This window comes from Eptatretus burgeri, chromosome 14 (assembly GCF_056783735.1).
Source record: "Eptatretus burgeri isolate ZD-2024b chromosome 14, Ebu_testis_v1, whole genome shotgun sequence".
NCBI classification, from domain to species: Eukaryota; Metazoa; Chordata; class Myxini; order Myxiniformes; family Myxinidae; genus Eptatretus; species Eptatretus burgeri.
Window position 1 is genome coordinate 66,959,926 of NC_140974.1, and position 13,085 is coordinate 66,973,010.

At 44.5% G+C, this 13,085-nt stretch overlaps 1 protein-coding gene across 2 annotated transcripts in view; it reads left to right on the forward strand.

The window, feature by feature from the left end:
- WDR3 (WD repeat domain 3) overlaps positions 1–13,085 on the forward strand; it is a 40,906-nt gene that overhangs the window by 15,084 nt on the left and 12,737 nt on the right. For both annotated transcript variants that reach the window (XM_085855367.1, XM_085855366.1), the window contains 7 exons: positions 4,313–4,414; positions 4,863–4,945; positions 5,344–5,482; positions 6,077–6,133; positions 8,192–8,292; positions 10,555–10,666; positions 10,953–11,087. In XM_085855367.1, coding sequence (XP_085711493.1) covers positions 4,313–4,414; positions 4,863–4,945; positions 5,344–5,482; positions 6,077–6,133; positions 8,192–8,292; positions 10,555–10,666; positions 10,953–11,087 — 729 coding nt within the window. The remainder of the gene's footprint in view (positions 1–4,312; positions 4,415–4,862; positions 4,946–5,343; positions 5,483–6,076; positions 6,134–8,191; positions 8,293–10,554; positions 10,667–10,952; positions 11,088–13,085) is intronic.

The window sequence follows — 13,085 nt, forward strand, 5'->3', positions numbered from 1 at the left end:
CTGGCTGTGAGGCCGGATATTTTTTGCCTAATGATTACTTACAGAGTTTTGAGGAGGTAGTGCAGCATTGTTGTTGTCGCTGTTGTTGCTGTTTTTATTTATTTATTTTTTGTTCATCCTCGCATCATTTTGATGCACAAAGTGTCCGAGGCAGTTTCATTGGCCAGGGGTTACAATCATGGATGGGTCACCGCTCTGACACAGGATATTCGACCAGCTTTACCCCCAGCAAGCTGGTACTCATTTTGCCGATCTCGACAGGATGAGTCGACCCACCTGGTGTTATTTTGGCATGGTTGGGATTTGAACTCGACCTTAAAGCGCAATTAAAGCCACCAATAAATACTGGCTTAATCGGATACTTGAATGTATTCTCAGGAATGAGTAGAACAGAAATTTCAACAAAAAGTTCAATTTCTGAGAGATACTGCGTAAATGCGTACACCGGAGGAAGTGCTTGTGGAAGTGACGTCAGACTCACAGTGCCAGTTGACAGTTACTGAGCCACCACATTGGAACGCGCCTCACCATAACAATGGATTTTTCTGCTGGAGTAGAACCGTATCTCAAACCGCAATCCAATGAAGTATAGCTAAATGTTCTAACCGCGTCTACTTTGGAAGAACAATCTGATAGTGACAGTGACATGTGGGCAGGGAAGGCTTAGACTGATGTAAAGGCGGACATTGTGAATAGATGCCGTCAGGATTGGGATTTATTGCTCGATAAATGGAACGGAAACGACTGTTGTTGTGTTCCTCCAGTTCCTGGGGTCGAGAATTTGCTGAACCCAGGCATTTTAGTTTCTCTTTTAATGAATTGACGTGGAAGGGGTCGGGCGAGTTGGCACCTGATACTTTGCAGAACAGGTATTTGTTCCGTTGTTAATGCTGATGCTCGAGTCATCGGGAAAGCTCGGGCTTGTAAATACTCATCTGTTACTTTTAATTGTCTGGTGTGTGGTGGTCAGTGCATGAACAAAAGCTGTAAAAAATTTTTTTTTAATAAAAGTAGTTGTAAACGTTTGTTTTGCAGTGGATGTGAAGCTTAGCTGCCATGAATGTGCAGGTCATCGCCAAAGAAAAGCAATAATTGAACATCACCTTTTTCTTTTTTTTTTGTCTGGACAATCCAGATTAATGGATATTATCCATATTTGAGATCTGGAAAAATCTTTTACTGCACACAGCCGTCTGCCTGACACTCTGGCATCGCCGCATCATGCTTTTTGTACTGACGCCGTGACGTCTTGCTCTCCCGATAGCCCAATGGCGGTGAACAGTATTCCGGGACATGTATTCCTGATCTTTATTGTTCAGTAGTTCTTAAAATCCATTGATATTGTTGTAGATTCTCGCCCGCCGGCGTGCGAACGACCGCGTTTAAACAATAGCGGCCGCTTCGCCCACCGAACGGACAATCTAGTCGCGGCTTTCCGGACCAACGCCGAAAACCAGCCACGGGTGTGTTTTAAGCACACCACAACCTTGTCAGTATTTTACTCGCGCGTTACAGGGTCTGATCGCCGAATCTTAGATTTACCTTATTAATCGCGCGGGTAGATTACCGAGAGATTGTACCTCAACGGGGCCCGCTTGAAACGAGGCGCTTAAGCAGCTCGCTTCGTTTTGGGATAACCGAGCGGATTATTATCGCGAGGCCCCGTTGGACCCGATTCTATTATCGGTTATTTAACAACCAACTATCTTCCGAGTGCAATGTGGCAGTTCAATCAAGGGAAAGGACGCAACGAACGGGTGACATTTAAACAAGCACATTTATTTGCACACACAACACATATGCAGTCATGTATGCAATCAATGGGAGTAGGGGCAAGACAAAGAGCTACCATCGTCTATCTATTATGTACACACTTAACAGTTTTTACTACTTAGTTGACACGGGCCCACGGACACACGTACACACACACACACACACACACACACACACACACACACACACACACACACACACACACACACACACACCAAATAAATAGTGGCTGAGGCCTTTAATAACGGGCTCCAGCTCGGAGGACAGGTGAGCTGAAACCCAGGACCTATCTCGAACCTCTCCACCTCGTGTGGTCTTCAAGTTGTTTGGACCCGGGTTCCAGCGAGAGCGAGCTGGACCCAATCGCCGTGAGCCGCGATTCTTCCCGAGCTCCAGCAAATCCTCCCGCGCTTCTCAACACGTGCTGGTGAGACGAAGCGCCGATCCTTCCCGTCGATGCGTTGCTTCCCCGAGGGACCACCTCCAAGATGAGGCCGATGAGTCGCACCAAGCCGGGAACCAAACTGAGAACAAAGAGCTCCACGAACCAAGAAGAGCTAGCCGAGCAACCAGCTCAACTCTCTTCGATGAACAAAAACAGCCGACTCTCTTCAACGAACCAAGCCAGAGAAACCACCACCAGCAGCTCGAGCCGAGCAACCGGCTCAACTCTCTTCCAAACAAAGCAGCTCTTCAAGAAGCCTACCGAGCCAAGCAGAGCAAGAAGCTTACTCAAAGCCTCAACCCTAACCCGAGCCAAGCAGAAGCCGAAGCTGTACTGAACAACCAGCCCGAACACGAACCAACTCGAGGATCTCTTCCTTATCTTCTTCCGCCCTTCCCCCGCTCCCGGCGTGACTCATGACTCATGCCCTCGTGCTCCATCGCCCGCTCAACCACGGGTGGGCGGGAGTTGTTTACGGAATCACGGGACGGGAGGGCTCTTCCTCCTCTTCGCAGAAGAGGGGGAGGGGCGTCTCCATTGTGTTATGATCGCTCCCTAACTATTAAATTGAATCTTGCAGCACACTTAATCGATTTCTGCCCATTAAACAATGGAAGGTGAACTATCTAGGGAACAAGCACTTATCGACATAACTGACAAAAGGAACCTGAATGTTGTGTGCGATCGAATTCCCAAATTCGTAACAATATTTAAAGCAAAATTTCAGGGAAAAAATGAAAGAAGAGCTATTTTTCTACTCATGGATTTTCTTCAAAATTCTGGGTTTAATTGCACTTTAAGACCCAAAGGCAAGGGCACATTATTGCATGGTAAAAATAGTTTTGTTCAGCTGGAGAAAATTTTTTTTAACATCTTTTGAGATAATAATAATGAAAATGAGTAAAACGCATGACGACACATCGATTATTGCTATCCACAATCATGCTTCTGGAAACCATTGCAGCGTTTGCTAATATAAGGCAAAAAAAAGAAGAATATAATCGTGGTTTTGGATGGGGAATTATCTGAGATGGTGGTGAACGGCTGCCTTTGAGATTTGGAGGGAAGAGGGTGTGGAAGTTGGTTCCACAGGTGGGGAAATGAGTGGAGGTGAGCAGTGATCCTGGATTTAGGTAGTTTTACCAGAAGGGGGTTGATGCTGGACTGTGTTTGCCCTGCAGAAACCTGGGAGAAGGGGGTGGGGGAAATCCTATGGAAAGAGCAGAGGGTGCAAGACCAGAAAGGAAGTGGTATAAGACAGAGAGCACCAACCTGTCTGCGATGGGGAAGTGATAGGCCCAACGACTCTGCTTCATCACAGGAGATTCTAATAATCTTGAAGCGGCGTGGAAACTAAGGCCTTCAAGGATACGGTTCGGTCCGGGAGAACAGTGGCAAGTGAGGCAGCAAAACATTGTCATCAAAGGCCAATTTTGTAGTACAGCATTCGTGTCGATGCAGACCCAGCTCGAATGGTTATCGAGACCATCCGAGATGGCAACAAAACGCATGAATATTGAGCGTCGAGATGAATGTGTTTCTCTGAATTACGAAACGCACAAATTGCTCACTTTTCTTGCATTGAATCTGGCCGTGAGGTCGTTACGTTTCCTTGAGCCTCTTTGGTCGAAAAGTTGACCCAACCTCTGTATGGAATCGGCTGGAATTTTAAATTTCCAAGTATGAGCCGCCATCTTGGAACTGCTCTACTGACGTCATACGCTCAATGTTGCCACATCGAAAACAGGCAAAACGTGACTCTTACCCGTAGATATAACAAATGTCGTCTAAAACTGCACACATTACATTCTCGAATTGATATCACCATTTCAAGGGTACTTATTGACTGCCCCTCGTAGGTAACGCATTGATGCGTCATTCCGGGAAGGCCTTGTTTGAGTTTGTTGGACAAAGCATGTATTCGAGACTGTAGAGAAGTAGGTTAGTTGAGTGTCTTGATTTAGAAATGACACTTCTGTAATGGGGGGATGGAGAGGGGAGGGGGGAGGGTTCTTCCTTCCTTAATTGCTCACATCAACCCAGCTTTGGCCTCTGTCTCTGTCTCAATCTGTCTGTCGGTCTGTTTGCCCTCAGGAAGGAAAATTAGAACTCTTTGAACTTGCCTCGGGCAGTCTGCTGCAGAGTGAAGAAGCACACGGTGGTGCTGTTTGGTCTCTTTGCCTCAACCCAGACAAGGTGGTTCGTTTTTATGGTTCGACAATGTATGCGTTTTCAAACTTGATTGTACCTGCTGCTTTCCCAGTGTCACCCTGTTCACAAATTATTTATTTCCATGAACAAACCAAATCTCATCTCACCTGCTAATTCCCTGTGCATTCTTCTTCTTCTCCTCCTTCTCCTTCTCCTCCTCCTCCTCCTTCTCCTCCTTCTCCTCTTCCTCTTCCTCTTCCTCTTCCTCTTCCTCTTCCTCTTCTTCCCTTCCTTTTCCTCTTCTTTCCCTTCCCTTTCCTCTTCTTCCCCCTCTTCTTCCCCTTCCTCTTCCTCTTCTTCCCCCTCTTCTTCCCTTTCCTCTTACTCTTCCTCTCCTTCCTCTTCCTCTTCCTCCCCTTTCTCTTCTTCTCCTTCCTTTTCTCTGTGTTTTTGAGACGGTGCATCTCATTCCAAACCTATCCTGTATCAACAGCGTGGCTTAGTGTCTGGTGGCGCAGATAAAGCTGTCAAATTCTGGGATTTTGAGCTTCTCGCCCAGCCTGGAAAGACAAGCAGGTATTAGGCTTTATTTTATTTTCCTTTCATTAGGTTGTTGTCATTCTGTGTTTTTGTTTAATTGATTTTGCCCAACAGAGTCCAAAATCTGTACAAAAGCTCGTGTTGTTTTCCTAAAGCACCAACATTGATGCCAAACAAATTGCTGATGGATTTTGAGATTTGAGAGAAGCATATGCCTTTTGTATCTGCTGTCGGTGCTTAACACAGTTAGGTTGGTGAGGCCAGGCCAGGAATTGTCCAGAAAACATTCCTTATACGATTATGTATACAATTAGAACTTTGCCTTCCTCGCATTTTTTTGTTTTTCAAACGTTGAATGAGGCAAAACCCATAGATTTGTGGAAACGGTTCCTGTTTGATTGCTGTTTTGCTTGTTTGCATTGTTGACCGTCAAGACAACTGTGCTTGGCTGAATCACGCTGTCTCCTCTTGGATGAGGATGTGCTGAATGTCAGATTGAGTCCAAATGGACGCTTGTTGTCTGCCTCTTTGCTCGACAACACCACAAAGATCTTCTACACAGACACCCTGAAGGTGCGTGTTCACTCGCGTTGTAATCATGTGCAGTATTTAACGACCCGCTCCCTCTAACCTCCAACGTGTCCATCTTTTGCTTGTTTCATACTCCAATATGAACTACCTATCCTTCCACAATGTTGCTTAATGCAGACATTTATGACTGTATTTATCGATTTCTTCGTCCGCTTGATGTAATAAATTATTTATTTCCTCTGCCACCGATGGTGGATGGAGGTTCTGCTTTCAGCCCTGTCTGATTAGAGTTCGATTTAAGGTCCGGATCCAGATCTGACCTTTCAGTGGGATACAAAACGTAAACCGTTCAGCCTGGCGGAAATATGCGCTCTACCGAGTGCCGTTCTCGTTTATCCTTTATCCTTTATTTGCAGAAATCCTCTTTGGACCTCTTCTTAAGCTGGGATACACTGACCATTTATCTGGAGTTGTTAGCTTGATAAACCATGCTGTTGTAATGTTTGTTGTAATGTTTGTTAAAGTGATAATGAAATGATACAGTTTGAATTGAAATTGCTTTTGAACTTTAATCGTGTGAATCCCCCATCCACCTCTTTTTCTTCCTCCCTCTCACAAATCCTATTTTTTTTTCAGTTCTTCCTTTCCCTCTACGGACACAAGCTGCCTGTCCTTTGCACAGACATTTCTTCCGTAAGTTGTATAGTAGTGCAATATGCGACTTTCAAAATGATGTAGTAATGCTATAAACGAAACTTTTTGCGCATCCACTGTGTGTGCGTTTTCACTGACTCGGTTCTGGTTCCGGTCGCCGGGCACTTTTAACCTGCTGTTGCTGGTGCAAAGTCTGTAGCCGAAGCGGAGGTGGATCTGTTCCACCTCCTGAAACCTGCGAGTGGACACACATACACATACACATACACATACACACACGGACATGGTACTTAGATACAAAAAGAGAAGAAGGCATTGCTAATTGAGGTGTTAAGACCAGTGATTTTGGACTAAACGATGCAGAAATCAGACAAATGACCAAATACCAAGACCTCAAGAATGAAGTGAAAAGATCCTGGAAGCTGAAGAATGCCAACAATTGTACCAGTGATAGTTTGAGCAATGGGAATGATGATTAAGAATCTCACAGATATATTAAAAACCATCCCTGGTAACATTACCACAAACGAACTACAGTTGGAGGCTGTCCGGGGCTCAGCGACGATCCTGAAAAGAGCGCTCGGAACAAAACTTTGAGAAGAACAAAACTTCACAACTTAGTCCGTGAATCACGATCCTTCACCGAAATGGAGGAGGGTACTTCAAGTCCTGGGAGGACTCTATTCAATCTTCTGAAACCTGTATTGTGTAGATAACAATGAAAACGCACGCACACACACACACACACACACACACACACACGTTATCATGGCATCACATTCACAGCCCATACAACTCCCACTCCCATACACCCCCCACCCTCCTCCCAAACATGATTAATAGTATATTCCAACATTTTAAACTTACCCCGTGCATCGACAAGCATCAGATGTGACATTCCCATTGGTAAGAAGAAGCACAAACGCTTGATTAGAACACGTTCGTCTATGAACCTTTGGGCCTTTCAAAGGCCCATATGGTCAGGAGTTTCTGCAGTACGGACGGGTTTATCAGGACCTACGAGGGGCAGTCAATAAATTTTTAACGAGTTGATCAGGAAGTTCTCCAAATATTTAATTGTGCAGAGGCACACCCCTTTTCTCGCAGTTACATTTCCAAGTATTTCAGCTTCTTTAAAAACACTGTGAGCCATTGCATGCCACAGTCCTTATCTGGCACTCTTGATGCACGTCCAGGCCGCCGCTCATTAACTTCATTAGTTGGGGCTTCTGTGCCTCCACGCAGAGTCACCTGGTGTGGATCAGGTCATGTATTGGAAGAATATGATTACCTTAATTGTATTGCATGAAATGTTTTGTTTTTCACTTACAAATACATCACAATTTATATTTCACCTGGCAATGTTTAACTTCAGCAGTGATTTGAGCATAAATGAAATAGTTTTTTTTTCTTTCTCCATTTTATGAACGCGAGGACAATGTGAAATGCAAAATAATACTGTGTCGTTTCATCATGCGATCATCTTGATGATCAAAATGAATGGACTGGAGGGAATTTAAGAGCACCAAGGAGGAGAGGAGATCGGGACCATACTTTGTGCAGAGCGTTGGTGCTGCCTAAGCAGTCTCCTTGGCTATAGACACAATCCTGGACGGGTCACCACTCCGACACAGTATACCAGCATGCTCGCACTCATTTTGCCGACCTCGGAAGGATGGCAGGCCGAGTTACCTCCCACATGGTATAAATTCAACAGCTGAACGGGATTTGAACTCAGGATCCTAGGATCCAAAGCCCGCCACCCAAACCATTAAGCCAACACCAGGCATGGAGTATCAAGGCTGTCAACGAATCTAAATTTGGGAGGTTTTGTGGAATTTCAGACGATTTGCCACCAGGAAGGTGTAAAACCCTCGCATTGAGATCCTTGATTTGCTAAAACATGCCATACAATTGGCCTAATATTTTGTTGTTCCTGAAGCTGCAGATTGATGGCAAACAACCTTTATTCCTTCCCATTAAAAACCAATTGTAAATTCTGTAAAATTGTTTGTCAGTACAATGCAGTTATCATGTGCTGACAGCTTGTTTTGAAATATCATTTGAACGGTGTTGCTATTCCTTTCCTTGTATCAGGATAGCACTCTTATCGTGACTGGATCGGCCGATCGAAACATCAAGATCTGGGGCCTGGACTTTGGAGACTGTCATCGGTCCGTGTTTGCTCACGATGACAGGTAAGTGCACAACGGTGCTTATCGATGTGATCCTGATGTCGCCCACCGTTCTCAGGAGTGTGTTACAAAGCTTACCGTTCATAGAATTGTATGCAATCATGTGGGCAACAAAATTCAGCTGACCCTTTCACACAAAAAAAATCCACCCATCCATTGGGATCAGACTCCTGTGCAGAGCGTTGGTGCTGCCAGAGCAGTCTCCTTGGCTATTGGTCGCCACTCCGACCCAGACAATAATAATGTACGACAAAAAAGAAAACGACGTTCGCAACAAGCCGATATTAAAGCAAACCTCGAGGCTGTGGGAAGGTTATTCTATGAACAATAGACTGGAGAGAAAAATCCAGGTGGCTGGTGATTAGACTTTTGGAACAGGATCCTCACCCCAAATCTGACCGATGGAATGGTTTGTCTTCTGCTCATGAGGCGATTGTTTCTCTTTGAGTCGACCTGGCTTTGGATACTTCAAATTCTGGCTGTTCTTCGGATTTTTTTTTTTGTTCATTCGAACCTAGTGGAGCACAGAGAGTAGCAGGCAGTGTGAACACGCCGCACATATTTGCCTTGTAGAATTTACCTGAGGCTGACATTGACTTATCGTTTACGGACAAATGCTACACGAATCGTTGCACATTCAAAAAGCTAAACTGTGTGAACTGCTATTATTCTGGTGGGTGCAGATTCGTCGAATGCCATTGAAGGGGATGTTAAGCTGGCTATTTTACCGATTTGTATTCTCTTCTGTCTATACACAGGGTGTCCCAAAAGTGACTGTGCACCGGAACATACGAAGAAAAATTAGGAAGAATTTTTTAGGGATTTTTAAATTTACCTTTGCAATAAAAGTATTGAAAATGGTGTCCACGTGCGCCCAGAACAACATCCACACGTCCTTGCGTATTCATGAAGACACACGTCGACTCAGCCTGGGAAATATTGGTGATTACTTCCTGGAGTTCTTGAAGACTGTGGGATTTATCTTTTTAAACAGCGCCTTTCATTGCTCCGCAAAGATACAAAGTCCGGAGGTGAAAGGTCGGGGGATCTCGATGGGCAAATGCCCTTTGGAACTAATCTGTCTGCAAACACGTCGCGGAGCAGTATTCGCAGTGGTGCTGTCCTGCTGGAAATACTGCTAATTTCATCTTCATTCGGCTTCCCAATGGAAGCGAAGAGAATTAAATGGCAAGAGCGTTCCGAGTTGATGGTCTCGTGGAAAAATATGGGGCTTCTTAATGTGCACACCGAAATATCGTTAACTTTCTCATCTGACATCACTGAAGGCCTGCCAGGCCGTGAGCATTCTGCAACTGACCCAATATTACGAAATTTGGAAGTGATCTCCATATTGTGTTATGATGTGGAACATCACTGTCAGGAAACCTTTCTGCAAACTCCTGTCTTACCCTCTCAGTGTATTCAACCTGCTCTACGGAACATATGTTCAACTAAAAAAAAAACAACTCGTCCCTCAAGTGGCAAAACCACCTTAGAACCGAATCCACTTACTTCTCAAAAATAACTGGCTTACAACACAAAGGGCCGACGTGCCGTTGACGTAATACCCACCTCAATTGTCACGTATGCTGTTTCTACGTGTCAACTATCAGACTGCTTTTCATAGTTTACATGGAATTTGCAGAGGTGCACAGTGACTTTTGGGACACCCTGTAATTTTACAAGACTCTAGACCAAGAGAGTCAAGGTCAAGGTATGCCTAGCCCATGGGGGTATTCACAAAAAGTTGTGACCATTTATGTTTGAAAACCCATCCTGGACAGGTTCTCATTCAGTTACAGGGTGCTATCCTCTTCTTGAGAAAGATACCATGTAACGTCAACCAGGGAGCACTTGGTTGACAAGACAGTGGACACTGCACTTCCCGATTAAATGCCTTGCATGCGAAACAGCAGGTTTAAGGTTTATGTTTGCCGTGACTCGAACCCAGAGTTAGCAACTCAAAAGTGAGTGCAGTATCTTTGAGCAATCCTAACAGCTGCCTGTAAGAGAGTACAAGTGGGTAATGTAGAGTACACTTTTTCCATCAAGTGGATGGTTGTATATCAGTTCCTTGACAAACTTAGATTTGCATTTCATGTTCCGTGGCCTGAAATAAACTTTGACAGAACTGTCTTGTCATGCTTTTATTTGTATATGCTGGATTGGATATGACAATGTGAGCAAGTAAGGAATGTGCACTTGTGGATCTTTATTTATTTATTTATTTATTTATTTATTTATTATTTTTTATAATCCTACCAGTGTCCTCGATATCCAGTTTGTACCTCAGACTCATCTGTTCTTCTCATCTGGTAAAGATGGCACAGTTAAACAATGGGATGCAGACAAATTCCAACTGATACAGACACTCAAGGTTTGTGCATTTACAGTTTGTCTCTCTCGCCCCAAACATTCCCAACTTCCCATCCGAGTTTCTTCTGTCCTTCACCCTACTTCTGGTTGCTTTGTAACTCTGACCATTTGATTAATTGTTTGTTGTCCTGTTCCTTCAGCTCCAACCCCATTTAATGCTCGTCACCCTACTTCCATGCCCTTGAAACACTTCCTCCTATACAAGGTTAATCTCTGTCTCTGTCTCTGTCTTTTCTCTTTTTTTTTTTCCCCTTCTCCCTTTCCTTCCTTATTTGACCTCACCACAGGGCCATCTCGCTTCTGTTTGGGCCATTGCAGTCAGTCCCTGTGGTGGCCATGTTGTTTCTGCCTCGCACGATGGTTCACTGCGCCTATGGCATCGCACCCAGGAGCCCCTCATCCTCGAGGAGGAACGAGAAGCTGTAAGGGTCTTCACTCTCTTGATGGGTGCTATTGTGGCGAGGTGTATTATGAAAGTGGTTAGGGTCTTTGACAGATTTACTGGTTATCGGTAACTAAAATATTGCTGTGTGGACGGAAACCTCCTGACACGGTACAACCACACATGATCAGTTACCGTCATGCTGAAGTTACCGAGACTTCAAGGATGGTAGAACTTAAACTGTTTCTGACATGCCAGTGCTGAGTGGTTATCGCCGGTCTGTGGTCTAATGGGGCTATTTCTGCGTCGGTTACAAAATATGATTGCAATAAATTTAATCCTCCAGGAACCAAAGATGACCCTGAATGTTTGTGTGGCAACAGGAGGCAACCCATTCCGTACAAGATAAATAAGTAATTACACATGACAAAGTATGAACACAAGCCCAAATGACAAATCCACAAGCCAAAAACGTATTCCCTTGGTACCACAACCACTCAAGCACTCAGACAAGAAACGGGAAGTTCAGAGGGGAAGGCACATGGTGAAGAGTTTGTCGCTGGGGCACAAAACCGGAGCAGAACGCACACGGTGCTGCCTCGTCTCCACCAGGGCATGATGGGGAAACAGTCAGCAGACCAGAAAGTCAGTGTGAGCCAGCTTATAGAAGCAGAGATGGTCCAGAGTGCTCGCGTGTCAGCGGCAGAAAGAGCGAGCTAGTCCAAGAGACCATGTTTCCTGTTGGATCCCATGTTATTATACCCAACTCTTGCCCTGCTGCAGGTTTCTCCCTCCCAAGGTTAACCAACCATGGGTCACAAGGGTTTCCCACCACTAGCTGTCCCACCAATCATGGCCCAGAGGGCTTCATTCCCAGCCTTAAGGCCTCCACAAGTCTCTGCCCTGCGACGTCTGCCAATCTCAGTTGAAGATCCTCAATAATCTGAGTCTGTTGGCCTCAGCAATGAACAAATCCCCACCCTGCGCATGCTGAAGAACAGTGGTGGGGAGACCATGATGTGGTGATAAGAAAGATGCTCTAACCTGGTTACCTCAATCAGATAATCCCTGTCTCCTCAGAGGCAACACTTTACATTGATACCTTATCTTGTACAAACACAGTTCAGTACAGCATTGGAAGTTATAAAGCTCAACATGGTGTCTAAGGCTTTAATTTAACGATTTCCCCGTCTACATAAACGTAACACTATCAACAAACTAGAAGGGCACTCGGTCGAGCGCGTACCTCTGCCACGTAATGCCTGATCCATGAGAACATATCAGGCCCAATACATTTTAATTTTTGAAATATCATGCTATACATTATTAAATAATTTTTGGCCCCATCTCTCAATGGTGAAGAATCAATTCAAAAATTAAATAATTCTCGTATCCAGATCCGGATTCAAATCTTCACCAAAATCGAATCAATTCTTCCTTGTCACACACCCAACCTGTCCACCAAGTTTCATCCGGATCCGTCTCCAACTTTTTGAGAGATCCTGCACACAAACCAACAAACAAACAGAAAGGGGTGAAAACATGACCCCCTTCACCTTCGGTGGCGGAGGTAATGAATGATCTGCATCGTACCCTACCCACAATGTTCGAAAAGTTTCGTCGAATTTTTGCCATGAATCTTTTTGGGTGTCTCTATGAGCCGACTGCATTCAAGGCATTCGTTTTTCTACTCGTGTTTTGTGCCGGTATCACTCCTTAATTACGGGTAATGATAAATACAACTGCCTAAAGTTCAAGCTGAGTCACTAACATTGATTTACAACAATCAGCATGTAATGTTGATTGTTATTTGTGGAAGAAAAGTGTCATTGTCTCTGTAGTAATGGTATTGACGATATATCATGTTATTTTAAGGTGATGGCTGTTGTTTGTTACTTGCAAAATCGAAGATTTTTTTTTTTTTCCAAGTATATTGGTCAGTCGATTTTGTTTGTCTGTCTGTTTGTCTGTTGCCTGCAGGGCACGATTTTAAACCGATCTTCACGAAACTTCACCACATGGTGAAGCTTGTCAAAGC